This window comes from Hyposmocoma kahamanoa, unplaced genomic scaffold (assembly GCF_003589595.1).
Source record: "Hyposmocoma kahamanoa isolate Upper Pololo Valley unplaced genomic scaffold, ASM358959v1 138, whole genome shotgun sequence".
Taxonomy (NCBI): domain Eukaryota; kingdom Metazoa; phylum Arthropoda; class Insecta; order Lepidoptera; family Cosmopterigidae; genus Hyposmocoma; species Hyposmocoma kahamanoa.
The window spans coordinates 591,114-612,516 of record NW_020653492.1 but is presented as its reverse complement, the minus strand read 5'-3'; the positions used below and the strand labels follow the sequence as shown (position 1 = coordinate 612,516).

The following is a 21,403-nucleotide window of genomic DNA, read 5'->3' as shown; positions in this document are numbered from 1 at the left end:
TTGAGTGCGGCGCAACAGGTCAAGAAAGATTATGGAAGAATGAATTAATCGTGTATATTAGGGACTGGCCTAACATTGCATCAAACCGGAAACTGGAAGTGAAGAGGCGAGGTTTTCGTCAGCAAGAAAACTACATATTTCATTACTCAATAATTTATTGATATACGCTAATAATTCAATTTTATTATTTATTTTCACACTATTTTTAAGATTTAGACTCATTAAATAGTGAAGACAGAACTTTCCCTTGTCCTACTAACCCTTAAAAGAAATAAAATAATTAATTTATCATAAAGTACAAAATTCACTGAAATGGCAACATATTCTCATATAATCTATGTTTCTTTGATTTTAACTTATAATTACAGCATAATCAAATTTTGGTTCTAGGTATTTCTATAATTTTAACATTGCAGTTTTCTCAATGAAGTTAATTTTTAAACGACAAAACTTATTTATTGAGTTGTACAAATTAATATTTAGGGTAAAGGAATGATTTTAGTAAGTATAAAAAAGAAACAAATGTGTTCATTTACATTTAGTTAAAATTAAATTACAGTCCAATGAAAACAAAAAAATAATAAAAGTATATAAATATAGGTATTTATATTTCCACTACATACATTTTTGTATACAAATATATTGAGATTTTTTAATTTTTCAAACTGTTGTAATGCCAATTGTCGCTTAAATTATTTTTAATTAATATTAGGCAGTTTGAGTTGCTCTATAATTTTAAAGTCATGTATGTATGTATGTATGGTATTTTTTATTGTACAAACACAAATTATTGCTTTATATCTACCACTATGTCAATTGGCACTAGCTATTCTATCACATGGGAACCTTGCAGAGGAAGTTTAATTTTTATTACGAAAAATATATACTAGAGTAAGTAGTAGATAAAATTGAGCAACTTAAAGAAACTAAAGATTTGTGTGAGTTTCAGAAGATATTGGTATAGTATAATGAGATGAGTATGGTAAGCTCATTCGCATAATATTTAAAGGCCCGTGTGACGACCAGCGCCATACAACGCGAGTGCGTCACGAAATTATGTGAGTGTGTGCGTCCATACACAACAACTCGGCGGACGCGCACCCATAGAAACCGCGCTGTTACGTTTGTATGAAGTTACCATACTTGTTTTATTACACTATAATAGGTGTCGTTATATTCTTAAGATATTTGAGTAATTGTCTATTTAACCTGTGATACAATAAGTAGGATACGTGCACTCAGTTAAGCTTTGTCGAACACTAAATTACAACAATATTTATCGACAGAAATAAGTATTATGTAAACAAAATATTATCTGTGGTGGTGGGAAGTATAACTTGATAGTATTCCTGTGCTAAACTTGGCTGATACACTACCGAGTACCCACATAAACTGTTACACATAAAACTCGATTTCTGTATAAGCATTCCATATTTAAATAGTTTCGCTTATATCAATATCTAAAACCCGATTATAGACAATTGACAATAATCTTCATAGCTATGTTAAAAGCGACAGTTTGATAAATTCAGCTACACAATTCCCGTTAGCCACAGAAGGCTTTATCAAAAATAGAAGGTTTAGAGTTATATATGTATGTATATCACAAAATATATCAATTATTATCCCGTCTTTTGTGTTCAATACCATTCCGTTTTATAACTTGCATTATATAAATACATACTAATTTGGAATGTTTCGTGTGTTACGAAATAGTTATATTAATTATACACTTTTTTATTTAGGCTGAAAACATTCCATAAACTTGAAAATTCCCAAAAAAATTATTCCAAAATCTTAAAAACCAAGATGGTACAAGATTTTCGCACGTCTCGTCTTATAGGAACTTGGCCTAACCTCTTTGGTGCATTGAAAATGTAAGATTTATTCATACAACTTTTCGCACCAGTCGGAATGAAATGGCATTGAAAACAAAATACTTATAGGCCTGACAACCACGTTCGAACTGGACCACTGAATAAGAGGTATTCAAATTGAATTCTATTCTTTTTATGTAAATAAGCTTAATTTCAGGAAGCCACAAGTTACTAAGTTCTCTTTAATGACATCAACTCATTTAGTCCGCGGTGATATCAAATACGGTGCAGCTCAACGTTCTTAATTTAAAAAAGTGCATATTGTTTATAATAAAATCACAAAAAAATCGCTTACGGGTTGTTACTGCACTCTTTCTGAATTATCCTTATACTTAAAGAAAACTTAGTAACTTTGTAAGTATAGATAAATTAAAACCATGCAGTGTAACTGAATCAAAAACACCTAGTATGCTTATAAATCCCAATACGTAACTTAAATATGTATTTCTGAAATACTGGTTTGTACTCAAAGCACAAATAAAAGCACATCAAGTAAAAAGAAAAAAAAACCACATTGGACACCATACAGTCTAGAATATGAACAACTTCCTTAAAATTACACATATAGAGCGATAGGTAGGTCTGAAACATTTAAATTCAGTCGATAAAACTCTACTTATCCCCGAATAATATCGTATGTCACTTGTTTAATATACAGCATGCGTTATTATAATAACTACAGACATTTATACATAATATGTAATAAAATATGTTTACTTTTTTATAATAACGATTTAACCTGATAGAATTTGAACAGCTAAAACAATTAGAAGAGCGTAAATTGCTAGTTAAGCTTCTGTCGAAGGAAGTATGTTTATAGGCAATTGCATTAAAGACACTGAATTATTTGTACATATTTTGGAAACATCTATAGATAAAACTTTGGACAAATTTTCTACAAATAACGGTACAATCGCAATGAAGGACTCATAAAAAGAAACAGATGAAGAGTATTATAAGGATAATGTTGAAAATAACTTTTATAATACTACGACTAATATTTCTTAATAGACAAACGAATACATCTATAAATTATATTAATCTTAACAATGGACGAACACATAATATCATTCGAGCGAATGCAGTCTACTGACGATCATAATTAAGTCATTGCTTTCGTTCAACTTATCTACCATAAAACCGACGTAAATGCAATCTAAAACACATTAAGTGCACTTCCACAAACAATGCATGACTTAATATTCGCACCATGAAGTTAGTTAGGGCCCTCTCAGAAGTAACACGGGTTTGCCTTTTGCTCATTTGCGGGTCTCTGGTCGTAGTTGAAGCCATTATTTTTTTCTTCTTATCTTAGGAATACGTAGAAATCCACTTTGGAGCAACTGGCAGACACATGTGATTCTAAAAATGTTCTTAAAATAATTGGATTAAAAATCTCGATTTGCAAGGCAGTGCACAAAATGCGTAAAATCGTCAAAATAAAACCTTATAACTATCATCCAAAACCAGGGAAACAAACATGTGCACTAAGAGTCAAAAGATTCTATGGTAACAACTTTCAAAGATTTAATACCTTGAGATCACACTTCTCCTTTTTAAATAATAAATCACAATTTAGTAGGCTACAATTTTATCTTAAAACACGCCAGTCAGTTGAGTTTTGTATTTCAAATGTCCACTCAATAGCTCCTGGATTTCGTCCCGTACAACTAACACTACCTAAGATTTGGCTATATAGGATCACCTCCAAGATTCAAGTAGTTTTGTAGGCCATATAAACAGGTGCAGTATATGAAAATTCTTTTCATAAAATACAAATCTCACTCGCATCTGGATCACCGTCCCATAAGACTTAAAATAGTTTTTAAAGCCTTTTGGAAGGTTGGTAAATCCGAAGTTAGAACTGATACACTCTGGAGAGTATCAAATAGAATTCTTCATAAACTCCTAATAGCCAAAACAACCCTCAAATATATAGCACTGTTAGTATTGACATCCCCATGATGATGAGAATGTTGGGTGCACTTAGGAAACCTCTGCTCCAACTACAGTCCAAATCTCTTGCAAATACCTGAAAAAATAAATTACATAAGTATTTTCAACAAATTTCGAGATGAATCCAAATACTTCATCTACCAATCAAAACACTGAAAAATGGTTGACTTTTTTACAAGAAATAAGGTAACAAGTACATATAAAAAAAATTATGCTTACATCACTTAAACTTCTATTGTCGTAGTAGGGGCACGTAGCAAATCTGACATCATCTCTGGTGGCGACACACTTAGAAGGACTTTCACACAGATACTGTCTTCTTTCTCTATCCCAAGCTTCGATCCATCTGCAATGTCAAGTAACAAATGTATTAATAATTATAGAAAGTTTTAGAGTAAACAACATCATTTAATACTTTTCAACAACAACGTTCCCAATCAAATGCTCCATTAAAACAATTTCAAATTTTGGTGGGTATAATTTAAAGTTGTTATTATCGATTAATTGAAATTCGCACAGGAAAGAGTGCAGTAAGTCACTTGTTTGGCTGTAATTTAGGTCACGATCAATTTAAAAAAATGTTGTGAAGATATAAAGCCATAAATATATAATTTGCAATATCTCAAAATGTTGATAGATTAACTTACAGAATTCTTTCCGACAAATTCAGTTAGATATGTCAAAAGTTTTTGTTATCTCTGAAATAATATCTAACTAGTAATGATGATACATACCCGATTCCACAATCACAGACTAAAGGATTGCCAGCAACTAAAATGTCGTGCAAGAATACAGTATTGGGTACTCCAGGCCACTGATTCTGTCCTGGGTTAAGAACTTTAGTGATATAGTTCCATCTTAGATCAAGAGTCAAGTTCCTGACGCGTCCTGGTCTCCAAAATACTTCACTTGCTATCTCTTCAATGCTTGTGTTCACTACTGTGAGACGAAGTTCTTTAGAATGAACACCCTAAAAAGCGAAGAAGGTTACTCTCGATCTCAAATTCATGATACAGTAGCAAAAAGATGTATGGAAAGCTTTAGACTTGTCATGCACTTCATACTTACAAGAAGTAAATAAGGAGATAGATATTTCAAATGTCTTCCAGTTATCGTAATATTATTTAATTTGCACGGTAGAGATCCACTGTTCATTTCTTTGCCAAACTCCACGCCGCCGTAGTCCATTTCTACCAATAAGTTCTTCAGTGCAGCGTTATGGTTTAACATGCTAGGTAGATGAAAGTAGTTAACATTGACGTATACAGAGAGTTTTAGTGTCCTGAGGGCGTACATTTTTGCGAAAGCACCGTGCTGAAATACAAGTAAAGGTGAACTAAAATTGAACTCCTTGCACAAGAACAGTTTTTGATTCCTTAACTGTTATTGATATATCAAGAACGTACCTCAAGTATTCGTGTTCGCAACCTAGTCACATCAAGGTATTCTAATCGAGGTGATACTCCGTAAAAGCTGGTATTCATCATTGCTGTTATAGGGTTGCCGGAGAGTGACAGCCAACGAAGATCATTGAGGGAATGGGTTGCCTGAGATATAAAAACATTAAAATAGTAAGACGAGACGAGACGGTGACGGTGTGACGAGACTTGATAGATAAAAATGATGATACTTACAACAGGGACAGCTGTCAAGTCGTTGTAAGAAAGATCTAATGCTCGAAGCCGAGTTAAATTGGCAGTCGAATCTGGAGGTATTGTTGGCAGGTTGTTGAAAGATAAATCAAGACTCTTCAGCTTTGGCAGGGGCATTGAAGGAATCTGCACAAGAAACAAAAAGATACATAAAATACCTGCTGACGATAGTGTCATAGAAATACTGATTTCAAAAATGGTTATAACACATACAAATCGTTATAACTAGAAATTTGAATAAATTCTCGGTACATTAGGGCTTACAACAAGCATCAGAATAATTATGATCTAACCTATTAAAAAATTAACTGTCAGTATTTTAGAAAGCTTTCTTAATTTTCAGCATTTGGATTTTTAAAGGTGTTACTAATACTTACGTGTATCAAGCTGACATTTCTCAAACCTAAATGGGAAAGCTTCCTTTCTAGCCCTTTGAAGACTTGACTACCGCGTTCACCAGAGTTGAAAGGAGAGTTATTGCTTAAATCCAACCAACGCAGCTTAGGCAACGCTGCGAAAGTACCGCCTTCTATACGCACTAGATGATTGTTCGAAAGATCCAACCAAGCAAGAGACTGAAATCAAACATGTTGTTAGAATAATGTACGATTTAAGGCAGAGATTTTAGTGTTATTGACACAAGTGTTGAGTCAAATTGACCAGCATCAGTGATTCGTAATTGTTCCATATTACTAATCAGTGTATTTGTTATTAATTAAACAGTGTATTAAGACGATAACAAAGCACGTGTATTAAAATGATTGATGATATCTAAAAATCATTTGGCTTGAATTAACTATGCCTGGGTGAAAATAATACGAATGCTATTGGGAGAGTATTTGAAGGATGGTAAAATATTTGAATTTGTGTGATATACAATACCGCAGTATTGTACGTACTGATGAGTAATAAACATAATAATGGTGAACCAAAACCCATGAGGTGCAGCAATCAAAGAAACGTGAATGTGACCAATAGATGCACCAATCTATAATCTACCTTGAATAGAATATTCTGCGGGTATTGCTTTTTTTGATGGAAAACTCTGGTGTGATCTCGCCTAGCCGTGTGGTACATGTACTCATCGTTGTAGTCCGGTTCTTCGGGCCAGTATTCGCCTTGCTCGGGGTTCTGGCAACACATGCAGGGGAGGACGAAACGTTAGCCAAGCTACGCACACACTGGCTGCAACTACGCGCTACTTCGAGTTAGTAAACCGACTTACACAGTGTACTGTTAGGCAAAGGCGTAAATGGGTGCTTCAACAAGTATTCATCACTTTATAGAGTTTATAAACTTGTTCATGAAAACTATAAACATTCTGAAAGATACCTTGGTCATTATGGAGTACGTATTAGAAGCACTCCAAAAACATATCTATTAATAATGGGATTTATTTATTAAATTTACTCCTTTTCCCAACCAACTGGCTATTTGTTGAAATAAATACAAGATGAAACTACAACCACGACATACATGCGTCGAAGGCAAGCTGCATTATGCGTGAGCCAATAGGGTTTATTATATACCATTCAATTTTCATAATCTTGCATTTAATTCAGATCAATTGAAATTATTAAGTGTATAATTTGGAAGAAAGAAATTGTCAGAATAGGTGTGCACTTTTTTATTTATGTCCATTTTAAGAATAATTTCTCGAATGTGTCTTTTATAAGTTTCCCAAATTTATGAATTTGGAATCCCAAATGTCACATTGTTATCATTCTGTAAAACTGATAAGATCTTATTCTTGTCAAATAAAAAAGTACAACTCAAAAAGGTCAAAACGTTTTTTCAGATTACGTTCCCGAAGTAGCAAAGGTTAACTCGAAAAGGGATATTAGAAAGGGTAACAGGAATCAATACAATGTACATACGTAGATTTTCAAACAACATAACCCATTGTTTTATACAATGTGACAATTAAAAAAACATTCTTCGAGCTGTTAGTAGTCTCAAAACTACTTTCAAAGTGTTTGTTAGAAGGGAAATCCCATAATATAGAATTTGTAATATCTACTATAGTTCAACTTACCCGGAATCTTTGTACAAAATCTGCAATAGATATAGCTGGTATGGAGTTTCCACTCAAATCCAGTTCCACCAAGTTTGCAGCTGCTGCATTTGACAAAATGTTTGTAGGTATTCTTGAGAAATCGTTGTTGGAGAGATCCAATCTGTGCACATTAGTTATTCTTTTAAGCAGGAGCAAATCGATTTTATAAATCATGCATTGGGTGGAACACGCTCTAATAAAACAGACCCGTAGCCGCAGCAGTAACAATTCAAATTGATGTTAAAGATCTTCTTAATTTGAGGTTATAGAAAACGTATGCAACAGTCAATGTTCGAAGTTCACAAATTTTAATAAAGAAAAATAAGAAATATAATTATGTTCTGAAATATAAGAAATGTAAAAGTACTACTTAAACAACGATTGGATTACACATAATATAATACTGTAGTATGCACAGTAAATAAGTAACCAAATCTATATTGAACTGGCTGCACAAAGTAACATAATATTCTATGTTCTATGTGTACATACCTCTCTAGGGCGGGTGAAGGGATAAAATTATCAGCCAGATTTCTGATGTGATTGTCAGATAAATCGATCGATGTCAAGAACTGCATGTCATGGAATACTTCCACAGGCAACTCTATCAAATAATTATGTGACAGATCGATTATCTGAAAATGTCGAACAAAAACTTAAAAATTATACACAAATTGCGAAATTAGACCAAATTTAATTACAGTGAATGAGTAGATGAAGGCAAACAAGTTAGACAACTTTGGCTACGTTGTGGAGAGCTTTAATAATTTTGTTCTATAAAGATTATCAATAGGTACATGTATCTCTTACTACTCCATAATTTTGCGCTTGGAAGTTTAGGACACAGATGTATTTATCTAGTTTAGATCCCAGACAGATATTGTCACTTTAGGAAATATGATTTTGTTTTTATGCGAAATACGAGTAATGTAACCAAAAAATGTGGAGTTAAATCAATTTTATATTATTATTATTCTCCCGATATTTCATAGCTGCTTCACGAGAGAAGAATAAAAATTTATTTGTACAGTACTACTTCCAGTAAGTTTTGGAGCTATTCCAGTTTTATAGAAGATACCTGATGATGGTGTTGTTAGCCTGTTGTTTCAAACATATGTACATTTATTATTATCTTGCATATCAGCAACTTTACCTACCAGTTTAGATTTAAAGAAATATTTCAAGTTATATTTTACTAGATTTCAAAGAGATTATCAATATTAATTAAATGATTTTTATCGCATAAATCGAATGATTCCGCAGCTGAGCTTTGGACAATAGTACAGCAACAAAAAACTGTAGATAATTGATAATCTTTTACGAACTTGATGCAAATGTTAATATTAGTGCCAATTTGAATGAGTTCATGGTTAGAAAATATCTTGTTGGCCTTTAGATAACATACCAATTTATAATATTAGTGACATAATTGAGATGAGATGAAGTTAAATGAATTGAAAGATCCACTTAAGCTTTTCTTAAATAACGGTATAACCTTACATAACTTTTTAAACGCGCCACGCCATGTAGGTAGGGGAACTGACGAAAAAATAATTAAAAAAATAAGTAAGCATATTGAATCGAAAATACAGCTAATACTTGAGACGTGACTTCTACGGATAACGATGGGAAGTATAACTTAGCTCAGCTCACGAAGCAACTAGCCCTTTTCGTACTTAGTGACGCGTAGCACTCTCAGGGTCGTATTCCAGAACTCTATTCAATGCAGGATTCAAGTCAGGATTTTGAGCAGTCTTGAGTATGATTTCAAGCACTGGAAATACGACCCTAATGGCAAGGATTTGAGTATGATTTTCAGTGCTCACTGCAATACTCAAATCAGGACTTGATCTGACTTGACTAAGACATCGACGAAAATTGGGCTGAGAAGGGATGTGTTTCAACAAAACAAGCGGAGTGGAGATGTCAAAATAACGAAATACTGGTTACTGACTAGGTCCAAAGATGTAAAAGTAACGAAATACCGGTTGCTGACTAGGCGTGGAGATATCAAAATAACGGAATATTAGTGGTTGATGAAACACAGTTTTCTTTACGCCGCTTTAGTGGATAATGGGTTCTCTTCCATAGTGACTTCAACCTTTACCAAAGTTAAATGGAGAAGTGATGTTTTTAGCAATCAAGGATTAGCAGCTGTCATTATTGGTTATGGGCATAAAAATGCATGCGACGTGAGCTCAGCTGAAACTATATTCGTATCGTTCGCTGTAGCTGCCACGTTTGTTGCTTAAAAAGGTATCAATAGATTTACCTGCAAATTTCGAACTTTCTTGAAACAGTCATATTCCAAGTCGAAAATGTAGTTATGCGATAAATCCAAATATTGCAGCATGCTCATAGATCCGAATACCTCTCGAGTTATATTCCTTAGCTTATTGTGTGAGAGGTACAACTCTGATAGAGTTAAATCTGCGTGCCTTTGGGAGAAAAATCATGTTAATCTCTTTTGGGTATCTTTTTTCACCTTAAATAACACAACTAACGTAAGCCTATCCACGCACTCGTCGCTTACTTAACAATTTACTTAAATTTTTAGCAATAAGTCGAAGTTTTATAGCTTACCTAAAGTAGTATGGCGCAATATAGGTAATATTATTGTGTGAAAAATCCAGTACTCTGATATTGACCGACACTGTACCAAGACCTGCAAAAAAATAATTGAAACTGAATGAATTCCACTAAAATTACTGAGAAATAAAATTAAAAAAGTTTAAGACAAGCGACATCTACAATAAATAGACAAAATAACAATCACCTGGTTCAATTTCAACACTAATGTCGGCTGAAATCAAGCCTGTGCATGAAGTGGAACAAAAAGAAAAGATGAAGTAAATAAATTAATTAAATAAAAAGACTAGATGACTTACTGATAACTTCAAGCTATGAAATACAATAAATGTAAATTACTAATATAGTATGACAATTAAAGAAACAAAAACGAAAAATTCGTGCGCCTGGTATTAAGTGACACGCCAGTCCATAGCAGTCGCAGTGCTACTCAGTTTTTTAAATCGCAAATATCTGAGGGTCACTGCCACTGGGTCTATCACCCTGAGACATATTAAGTTGACAAGTTCCAAGTGCCTGTAATTTTACCAATAACCCCACCCTTCAAAACCGGACCGCAGTAATGCTCACATTACTGCTGAGCATGTTATTATATATGTCTGTAACATATTTGCGTCCCTTATGTTTGGTCGGGCACAAGAAAACAATATTTATTCCATTACTGTCATCTTCTTACTTGTGTGAGTTATGAATTGTGAGAAAAGTGAAATAAATATATTGATAATCTCAGTACAGAGTACTAAAAAAACTGAAGACAAAAGTACGTGGAATTACATATAATACCAAGTTTTATTGAAATCAGTTACCGGAAAGTGCGCAAACCCGGATTCATCCTCTAGTTCGACGATACGGGACTTGACACGGGAGATAATAGAAATCGGTTCTCACTACTCAAAGTATAGAGACAAAAACGCCTTGAATTGGAGAATAGCAAAATCAACCATTAAATAATTAATATATAATTGCTCCTTATAATAAAATTTAGGCGAAAAAAGAATCTTCATGCGTGAAAAGCAGCCACCCTTAGAGGTGGATGATTTTCTTCAAATGTGACCACTATGGAGGTACCCTCTTTCCAACAAAAAAAGAATCATGAAAATCGGTTCACAAATGCGAGTTATCGCGTAACACACATACAAAAAAAATATACAGTCGAATTGAGAACCTCCTCCTTCTTTTCAAAGTCGGTTAAAAACAGTACTAAAGTCAGGAGAAATAAACTAAGATGACAAAATAAAGTAAATATTATGATAAACAGGTTAAAATAAAATTAGTAAATTAACGAAAGACAGATTTGCAGCAAACAGTGAGAAGAAGAGAATTTATGATAAAACCGCATAATGTAAAATATAAGTCATGGGCTATGAATGTGGGTCACTTCTGAATTTATTCAAACAATTCGAAAGAAAGTGACACGATAGGGTAGCTTCAAATGTTTTTTGTGTTTCTCGAGAATTTGTATAAAAGTAAAATGTTTATTTTTTATATTGGAAATGGACCTATTTTTTCGGATATAAATGGCGCGTATCTGTTTTTTTAAAAAGTTTGTTTGAAAAACAAATAATTGCGCGATTTTGATCCGAAAATATAGTTATATATGTTATATACAATGTGAAATAATCGCGAAAACCTTAAGAACTCAATATTTTTTTATATTTATGTCAACTGTTGAATGGTGAAAGGGATCAAGAAAGTCCGCTATTAGACAGGCACAGTTCAACTTTCACACAAATTTACTTGGGAAGGACCTTCTAATACGACCCACGAATTTTATTACTTAAAACTCACTTTCAACCATCGACATCAGGGCTTGTCGATTCTTTCAACCTTAGTGTCCTTCGCAGGTTTAACCTTTCAATTGTCATTATGTTATTACGAGTATGATAAAATAATTATTTTATCTATTGATATCTCGTATATTAACTTTAGAACTTGAGCTCGTTGTAATAATTGTTCTTGGAGAGCTACGGTACCTATTCTTTTCGTCTTGTATATTTTTTGAGGAATAACTAACTCTTGTAGTTTGTGTTGTGGATGATGAAATTTTCAGAATCCTAGTGTTTTACCTAGTCGATTTATGTTAAAGTTCGTATTTAAGCTTTTATTGTACTTTAGGTCAATGACCTTACTTGTACACTTTAAGTTATTGTCTAATAAATAAATGTAAAATATAACCTCCAAAACTTCATTTGAAGTATGTAAGTGACACAAATACATTTTCCACGAGTGATACAAAGTGTGAAACAAAAAGATTACAAAACTAATCGAAACTTACTTTGAGCTTTTGGAGGCGGATAGAAGTTAGCAGTGAAAATGCTAGGTGCATTGGAGTCAGTTAGTGCGATGATGCCATTGTAGGACACGTTGACCTTCAACGCTGTAGCGGATCCAACTTGATCGAAGATCGAGAATTTGAATGTGTAGAGTCGGTTAAATGAGATGTCCAACCTAAAAAATAGAACAAGTGAATGTTTTATGAACCTTTTCTTTGCAGTCATATTGAACTAAGAAAGGAAAGAGCGGAACAGTGACATTCACAACTTTAGCGATAAACGGTCTCTCAATTCCTCTCACGGCCGACGACCACCAACAGCCACGCACCGGTCGCGCCCATTTTTCGCCATACATCAACCCATGCTCCAGCATGGACGCCTCTGTATTACCATGGTTGGCGCTTCTTCATTTGGTGCATGAGTGCGGACTTTTAGACTCCACTTGTCAGCATTCTTTTGCAGTATCTCCACGACTAATGTGTGGTTTATATTGAGTATCGCAGTAGACATAGATGTAGAGTAGCAGTAGAGCTCCCTGTGAAAGAGTTGGTCCAGGGAAGTACTGCCACCTTGCCTATTTCTGCCGCCAAGCAGTAATGTGAGCATTACTGCGTTCCGGTTTAGAAGGGTAAGGGTGCTGGTGAAATTACAGGCACATGGGATTTGTCAACTTATGTCTCAGGGTGACGGGCGCAGTGGTAGTGCCCTAAGATCTTTGCGATTTAAAACTCTGAGTAGCACTGCACATGTTAGGCGTGTCGCTTACCACCAGGCGCACGACTTGTTTGTTTCGTCATTTGGTATCATAAAAAAAAGTTTGATGCTGTAAAGTGGCCGCAGTGCTCAAGCTTGCTAAAAAGTAAGGTTCAAATTAATAAATTAATCTATAGGTACTTACTCTTTCAAAGCAGGTAAATTCTGGAAAGCCTCTTCGCTAATCTCGTTGATCCTGTTCCCTCTAAGCCTTATAACCTTCAAATTGTCCAAACTAGTGAATGCTCTTCTCTGAATGAAGTCTATTAGGTTATCTTCTATTAAAATCACTTGCAGTTCTCGCAAATCGACAAATGTGTGTTGGACAATTTGCCGCATTTGGTTTAGGTTGAGAGAAATACTTTCTAGTTGTCTGTGAATGTCGCCCTAAAAATAATAATTGTATTGTTACGAAGTGTATTTAAGCTAGCTCTTATAGTAAGTCCTGTTTCTTTTTATTTATTTATTATAGGAAAGTTAATAAGTTACAGTAAAGTAAGTAATAACTTGACGTTCACCTCAAGTAGCAACTTGCGAGTTGTTTGAAATAACATTTCCTGTTGCTCACTAGCATTTTTTTTTTTCAACAGTAACAGTATTTGCTAGAAAACTGATTTAGGCGCTTTCATCCGTACTGGTAAAATGTGGTCATGGCGAACTAGCATGTTAAATTTAAGCATTAGGTGCACTAGCAATGTATTACCAACCTGTAAAGTTCCTTTAGAGAAATGATCAATTTCATTATCTTGCAGATTTAACGTCTTCAACTTATACATGAAGTGGAAAGAAGTGTCAGGTACATTCTTCAATTTATTGTTGCTCAAGTCCAAGTATTGAAGTTCAATTAACGCTTTGAGAGGCTCGAAAGGTAGTATCCTTACAGTGTCTGCTAGACCGTTGGCCATATTTAAGGTTGTAAGACTATGTAGCTGAAAAAATCATTTAAAGTGTATTACCTAACTATAGTTTTCGATATCTTTTTGCGAATAAGGTACTATTTTAACGATAAAAATGTCTGTTTGTTTAACTACTGACTTTAATATGTTGGGTTTCTTTTGTACTCACCTCAGCAAAAGCATACGGATCAATAAAGTCAATGCTGTTTTCTGACAAATCCAATGTCTTAATAGTTCGTACATTCTGGAAGGCACTTGTTTCGATTCTGGTGATCGTACTGCCGAAGATCTTCAAGTCTTCCAGCTCCAAACCGAAATCCAGGAAGTCGTCTGAATTAATGCTGCGTTTGATCAATTTGCTGATTGCCAGAGAACGAAGCGAACGCATTCTGTGAAGATTATATAGGGAAGTTTTAATTGGTAAAGCAATATTTTTGTAAAATAATTAGTGTTTTAGTGATTTAATTTGATGTAGTAAATAAATCGTCGTCAACCCATTAGATGTCCCAACGCTGTGCATTGGTCTCATCAAAGGAGAGGGTTTAGACAGTTTTTGTTTTTCTTGGTTTTGCAACTTCGCACGTTTTCCAAGAGTTGTAAACCTTCTTTCACTAGTTTCACGTAACGATGTTTTCCTTTACCGTCTGTGAGAGGTATTGGCTATCCAAATATTAAAATTGAGTGTCTTTGAATGAGTTCAAATTTGAAATAAAATAACAAAAGTACATTTCAAAGGTTCACTTTGTGCTGTAATATACCCCTCATGTTTTTCACCTGTCAAAATTGATTCTGTAACTATATTCATGGTGATCATAATGCTTACTTTCTAACATCCTGAAGACTCATCTCAATGGAAGAAGCGCCACTCAAATCTAGAGAGAATAGTTTGTACTGGAAGTTAGTGAGATGCTGTGATGTCGAGAGGTATTCCGATGGTGTAGTTGATACTAGATGACTGATGTCGATCTGGAAATCAGAAAGGACGAACTACATCACTGAGGGTTCGTAAAAGAAGAAGCAAAATATCTTGATAACAATTTTTGAATATACGTACGTATGATCACATGGGCCTTTATTAAACATAGGTACGAAATAAATAAATAAATAAATAAATAAATAACGCACACATTCAACATAGCCCCGCACTAGGGAAACCCTGTGTCGCGGGTGCCATGGACACACACATAGACAACCACAAATTACACCCAAACTCACGAGAGAAATAAATGTAAGCCATACAAACATTTCTCCCGGCCCGGGAATCGAACCTGGGACCTCTGCGTGGCAGTCCGGCATGGTAACCGTTCGGCCACGGAGGCAGTTAATAGAGATCTCCCAATTAGTAAATACTCAATGGAAATTTTAATCACGTGTCATAGATCAAAATACAGTTGGTATAACCACAGACGGTTACATAATTGTACAGTCATCGCTCTCATTAATACCTACCGTCCGGGCATGACTTGCTGCCAGAGTAAAGTGATTTGTAATGTTATATCGGACGAGTTTTTGTCCCGTTTAGAATTTTCCGACCGAGGTTTTACACGGCGAAAACTGCACCACCCCTTCGAATGCGGAGCATTTTGACTAATATATCAGCATAGAACGTTAAAGTTATTAAATTAAAATGAAATAAAACCCCGATACAGTGTATGTAACTCCAAAAGTCAATCAAGTTATCTGTGAGCCAATAATTCGTCGAAACGAATTTGCCCAAACATGTTAATTCTACAGTAAGTCGTTAAGGAATTGGGTAGTATGCACACTGTCTTGTTTGTAGCAACAGATCATTACCATATTATTGTAATGTCATTGGATTTCCAAGTTATAATAAATTTCAAGTTGATTGGACAATAGGAAGTAAAATAAGTATTCATTTCCAGACTGAGATTATTATACTAATTGAGGGAAAAATTGATTAATAGCTGAACAAATGTGCTACGAAACAACTCGATTAATGTCCTTCAAATAAAAAAAATCCCCTTTAAATCAGTCCATCCGTTTGGGAGCTACGATGCCACAGACAGACGTATAGATAGACAGACAAAGGCTTCAAACTTATAACCGATTTTTTTTTTGCATTGGGGGTTACAAACTAAGATCGGCAGTTCTGCGTTGTGTCGTAATCTTGAATAAAAAGTTGATCGCCAGAATAATAATCTTTTCGTAATTTGCAGCTAACAGGCGAGTGTTCATAACTGGAGGAACTACGAACCCCTTTCTCACTTCAGAGATAATTCTGATTACTCGGCCATAGAAGGTCAGTGCGTAATGGCAGGCGAACTAAAAAAGAGGTTTTTATAAGCCACTTACCCTATTCTCCTTAAGATTTAAAAACCGCAACAGATCCAACTTATTTAACATGAATTTGGAAACAATAGTCAAATTATTCTCAGAAAGGTCGAGGCTCTGTAGACTGTTTTCCAATCCTGCGAAAGCAGCTGGTGACAGGTCTGTCAGGCTGCAGTCTCGGAGAGAAAGAGTTTTTATCTTTGCGTTGCGGAATGCGTCTTCCTGGAATATGAAGAACAAAAGGCGTTTAAAAGTGGACTATGTTTATACAAGATTAGCTGTTATGTCTTTTGACTATAATAAAATAAGTGTTAGTAAAGTCTACAAATTTTTTTGTATCACTGAATGATTATGCGACTTTGAAAACAAAACGTGTCGACTGTTTTATTCAACGACATTAATCTACCGGTTATTTCTAAGTGGTATTACACAGAAGATTGGCCACATAAGCCACATGCGAGATCACGAATGCCGCTAAGAAATATTCAGCAGCGCCTTTCCCGAAATCGGCTGGGAGCACATAATATAGTGGTGGTTTACAGAAAATCTAGTAAAGAGTTACTTACTCTAATGTAGAACATTGGGTTTCCATCCATTGACGTATAATTCAAAACATTGAAGTACTTGAAGGATCCGGGGAACAGCGCTCTGATGTTATTGTTGTCTAATCTGAAAAACAAATATTCACAAGACATGAGATAACGTACTGTGGTAGTTATTTAATAGTGGGAGAATTTATTGAAACACTAACCTAAAATAATTTAGAATTAAAACGAATTTTCGTTAAAAGTCCTATGCGGTAATTTTGTGCCATTACGGTGTTGTTAGTTACTTGAACATTATTTAAAGACACACAATACTTACTTCAAGGAATCCAAAGATAGCTTAATACCATTAGGAAGCTCGTGAACAGGTGGAACTTGTTTGATGATGTTATTCGCCAGATCTAGAACTCGCAATTGACGAAGTGGAGACAGTTCCTCGTAAGGTATATACGCCAACTGATTGTCACTCAGCAGCAGCTAAAATTGATGAAAAATTGAGATAAATTAGTATGACATTAGTACAGGAACATTTCTCGAAAATGTAGCAAGATTGAGTGGTGAGGACGCTACACCGACAAGAGCCTGGCTCTTAAATAGGATGATGGTGATTATAGGAATGAAAATCAGGATAATAAAATTATTGTTATATATAATTTTAGGACAGAAATTTCTGTATCTATATAAGGTACCTACATGGTCACATCGTTCTAAGAAAGTGATCTAAACGATAATCGCCAATACTGCGGAACTTGTCATAATTGCAAAACAATACTATAGTAAATGGGAAGACAATAATTCTCGTCTACTAGTTAATCCCTTCGTCACTTTTTGCAATAGGTCTTGACACTGTTCTTATCATGAGCGGTATAGAGTTGAATTTAAATTAAACTTTTGTCAAGTTGACGTGCCCTATCAAGACCTGTAAGTACATAAAGGTAAGAAATAAGTTGATTCTAGTCATGCAGAAAACATTGTTTGAATAATAAATTAATATGTCCGATTATCTGGAACAAAGTGGAAACCTTTTTGCAGACTGTTTAAAATGGCCTATTGTCCTCTTTATACGCCCGACTGATATGTTTGTTGATCATTCAAGCGTATTTCCCATCACATGTTGTTATATAATGTTTATTTTGTTCAGACCGTTATTAAAATGAACGGAAAAAAGTATAAAATAATTACTTTTTGCACACTAAATCATCTCTTTTCACCAAAAAAAGACGATTGAATACGTATTAATTCTAAAATTATAATTTTTATTGTTCATAACATACGACGATATTTCGTTTTAGAATACAATCTTGAGCTTCGTTTTCACCGTGAATTTTAAAGGTATTAAAATAACAGAATAATTCTAACCCAATCCAATATTTAATTACCTTATTAAGCCTGCTCATGCCATCTCTAAAAACCCCACTATCGATGATCGCCAGATGGTTTCCACGAAGGTCCAATGTTTCCAACAACGGTAGACCAGTAAACGCATCTAGTGGAAGATTGGCTACAGAGTTTTCAGCTAGGATCAGGGTCTGGAGAGTATTCTCTAGTCCTCGCCAGTTGTCGCCACTCATATCTGTTATTTCGTTGCCTGTAAAAGAAAAGGATGCAAATCAGCTTCGAAAAAACATTTAATAAGGAATATACTGTAAGGAATCCTCCATTTTAGTGAAAGTTTAGACAATCTTCTATTATGCTTTAACCCGCGAACATCAAAGTCAAAGAATCGTTTATTCCATAAGTAAAATAAATTTACACTTGAAAACGTCACATTTAAGCTACTGTTCGTTCACTACGTTGACTTCCCTGAGAATTACGAGCAAGAAACTCTAGGAATTGCTCTTTTCAAATAAACTTAAATGCTAGGGTATTAATACACTTTGAATCAAATGTGTGTAGATTCTGGAGCCATGTCGTCTTCCCATACATCTTTGTCTAGCACGTAGTCTTCAATTTTGTAATATGATTTTTCGATCAAAATATTTTTAATGTAGTTTTTAAACTTAGGAAATTATAATCTTAATATATGCTTCGGAATCTTATTGTAAAAACGTTTACAGTTCCCCCATTAGGGTCGTTTACCTCGGTTAAACAAAATCGTAGTACCATGAGTTTGGACTTAGCTCTAAGGTTAATATTATGGATATCTTCTTTCGTGTTGAAATTATGTATAATTTTACGGGCATATAAAATATTTGAATAAGTGCACTGTGAAATCACAGTCATGATAGCAGTCTCCTTAAACTTTTCTCTCAGAGAAACTCGAGAGCCTAGAGGGTACACAGAACGAATCGCTCGTTTTTGCAATACAAATATGGTTTAAATATCGGCCGCTTTACCCCACATGAGATTCCCGTAGGACAATATACTATAGAAAACACTAAAGTAAACTAGTCTAGCAGTACTAACATCCGTGAGCTGAAGTATTCTGCGGACTGCGTGTGCAGCGGAGCTTAATTTGCTGGCCAGTGAAGATATATGTGGAAACCATTAAGTTTACTATATAAGGTAACTTCCAAGAACACTGCTATATTAACAAGGTCTAACTTTTCCCTGTTTATTTCTATGCTTGGAGTAGTCGATTTTACATTAGGTAATTCAAATTTAACACATGTTGTTTTCTTGGCATTAAGCAATAAATTGTTAGTGTTAAACCAATAAACTACCTTAGAGAGGGTATCATAAATATGGTCATAATTAATGTCATATTTGTCTGTTTTAAAAATCAAGGATTTGTCGTCAGCAAACAATACTATGAAGAAAAAACACAATGAAAGCCTGCTCTACTTAGTGCCTTAAGCACCGATTACTCAGAACAGAATCAGAACCGCTGTCGCCAAAACTCACTTTTTTCCCACATTTCGAGGTTTAATGTGACATAATTGATACGACCATTGTATACAAAGCGAAAATGGCGAACTGAGCTCAAGAATGTGAACTACGCGTACTGTTGGGACACGTGCCCTACCCTCTAAGCACTTTACTGGTATTTATTGCTCTGTACTTTAACATTTTCCCTATATACTTGGTACGATACAGCTACATGTCATCATACGTCAAAAGCGCTTTCACCTCATGAAGGTTCATAAAATAATATGGACTACAAGAAACATATTATATGTATGTGAAATTTTATAACTCTTCTATTTAAGCATAAAAAGTTATCGACTAATTTCGTTCATAGAATCTTTAAACGTTTCTCCTGAAAAGACTCACTTTGCAGTTATTACCTTATAAAATTATTATTACTAAATCAAGAGTATGAAATATTTCGGTATGATAAGCAGTACTTCCCATTATATCCAATAGTTCAGTTTAATAATTTAATGAGTTAATACATTAATCTTATTTAAAAGTATCACCTTATTATTCCTTTCAAGATTATCGATTCATGTTAATGGTTTCGGTTTCTGTCTGACTATTACAATCCAAGCCATTAGAATGATAAATTAATTCCAGTGATTCATAGCGAACTCCCCTAAATAACTCATCAACTTATCCTATTGTGGATCGTGCAAGCGAATGTGCAATAAGTGACGTTAATTTAAACCAATTATGTGCATTAACAATTTGAGTTTCACGCCTCGTTTAATTGCTTTTAAAATTGATATTCCCTGTTGACATTTGTGCTCAAATTACTTTAATTAGTGTTTAAAGGAAATTATTAACAGCTTTCGTTAGTAAAAGATAATGTGATTTTTTTATGATACGAAGTGACGGGACGAACAAGTCGTGCGCAGTTGCAGTGCCACTCAGAGCTTTAAATTGCAAAGATCTGAGGAGTAATGCCAGTACGCCCGTCACCCTGAAACATAAGTTGACAAGTCCTATGCGCCTATAATTTCACCAGCACCCTTACTCTACAAAATCAAATGCAGTAATGCTCACATTACCGCTTGGCGGCGGTAATCTATCACAAACTCGAATTTTTTTTCCGAAATTCATTAGTCCGAAAACGGTTCGACTTTTTTCATTAGTGCGATGACAGTTTTGGTATAAATTTGCAACACAGAAATATCTTACATCCGAATACCTAATGTTAGAATGAATTCTTTGAGCAGAAGTTTGTTTGGTCCAATCATGTTCGTTATACTGTCTGTTTTCCATATAATTTAGATTGATGACAATTCGTTTCGACAAAACTACTATTCTTAGATAAAATTGTACCACCTTACAATTTTACCATACAGCTCCAAAATTCTGGACTGTACTTTGCTGGTGCACAGCAAGTCCACTTACGTAATTTTCGTCATACTATTGTGCTATGTTTTTGCTGTCATCTGAAATGTAATTTAAAAACAATGGTCTTGAATATTCAATAAAAGCGGCCGGCGAGTGCCAGAGCCGAATTAGTTTGCGTTACCTAGACGGTACGACCACCTCCTGTAGGTTTGGATTAGCTTAGTATATGAAAAAGCCGTACGAGCCAATCGAGCGAAGCGAGTGACTTAAACTCAATTAACTTAACTTGCATCCCGTTTACCATATTTTCTAAAGATGCAAGATGCTTTAATTTG

The 21,403-nt window shown here is 34.5% G+C and overlaps 1 protein-coding gene across 4 annotated transcripts in view; it reads right to left on the bottom strand.

The window, feature by feature from the left end:
- Positions 1 to 645: 645 nt before the first annotated feature.
- Positions 646 to 21,403, bottom strand: part of LOC113240383 (chaoptin) — a 156,702-nt gene continuing 135,944 nt past the window's right edge. The window contains exons 6-27 of one of the 4 annotated variants that reach the window (XM_026477669.1): positions 18,269 to 18,477; positions 17,209 to 17,366; positions 16,911 to 17,013; positions 16,366 to 16,566; positions 14,876 to 15,018; positions 14,222 to 14,441; positions 13,864 to 14,085; positions 13,302 to 13,543; positions 12,406 to 12,578; positions 10,318 to 10,356; positions 10,125 to 10,206; positions 9,814 to 9,979; positions 8,034 to 8,176; positions 7,521 to 7,662; positions 6,485 to 6,616; positions 5,863 to 6,060; positions 5,468 to 5,611; positions 5,240 to 5,380; positions 4,902 to 5,147; positions 4,568 to 4,803; positions 4,053 to 4,179; positions 646 to 3,909 (exon numbers count right to left, since the gene is read on the bottom strand). In XM_026477669.1, coding sequence (XP_026333454.1) covers positions 3,805 to 3,909; positions 4,053 to 4,179; positions 4,568 to 4,803; positions 4,902 to 5,147; positions 5,240 to 5,380; positions 5,468 to 5,611; positions 5,863 to 6,060; positions 6,485 to 6,616; positions 7,521 to 7,662; positions 8,034 to 8,176; positions 9,814 to 9,979; positions 10,125 to 10,206; positions 10,318 to 10,356; positions 12,406 to 12,578; positions 13,302 to 13,543; positions 13,864 to 14,085; positions 14,222 to 14,441; positions 14,876 to 15,018; positions 16,366 to 16,566; positions 16,911 to 17,013; positions 17,209 to 17,366; positions 18,269 to 18,477 — 3,572 coding nt within the window. In that variant the 3' untranslated portion in view covers positions 646 to 3,804. The remainder of the gene's footprint in view (positions 3,910 to 4,052; positions 4,180 to 4,567; positions 4,804 to 4,901; positions 5,148 to 5,239; positions 5,381 to 5,467; positions 5,612 to 5,862; positions 6,061 to 6,484; positions 6,617 to 7,520; positions 7,663 to 8,033; positions 8,177 to 9,813; positions 9,980 to 10,124; positions 10,207 to 10,317; positions 10,357 to 12,405; positions 12,579 to 13,301; positions 13,544 to 13,863; positions 14,086 to 14,221; positions 14,442 to 14,875; positions 15,019 to 16,365; positions 16,567 to 16,910; positions 17,014 to 17,208; positions 17,367 to 18,268; positions 18,478 to 21,403) is intronic. The other 3 variants (XM_026477672.1, XM_026477671.1, XM_026477670.1) reach the window with 3 other exon arrangements.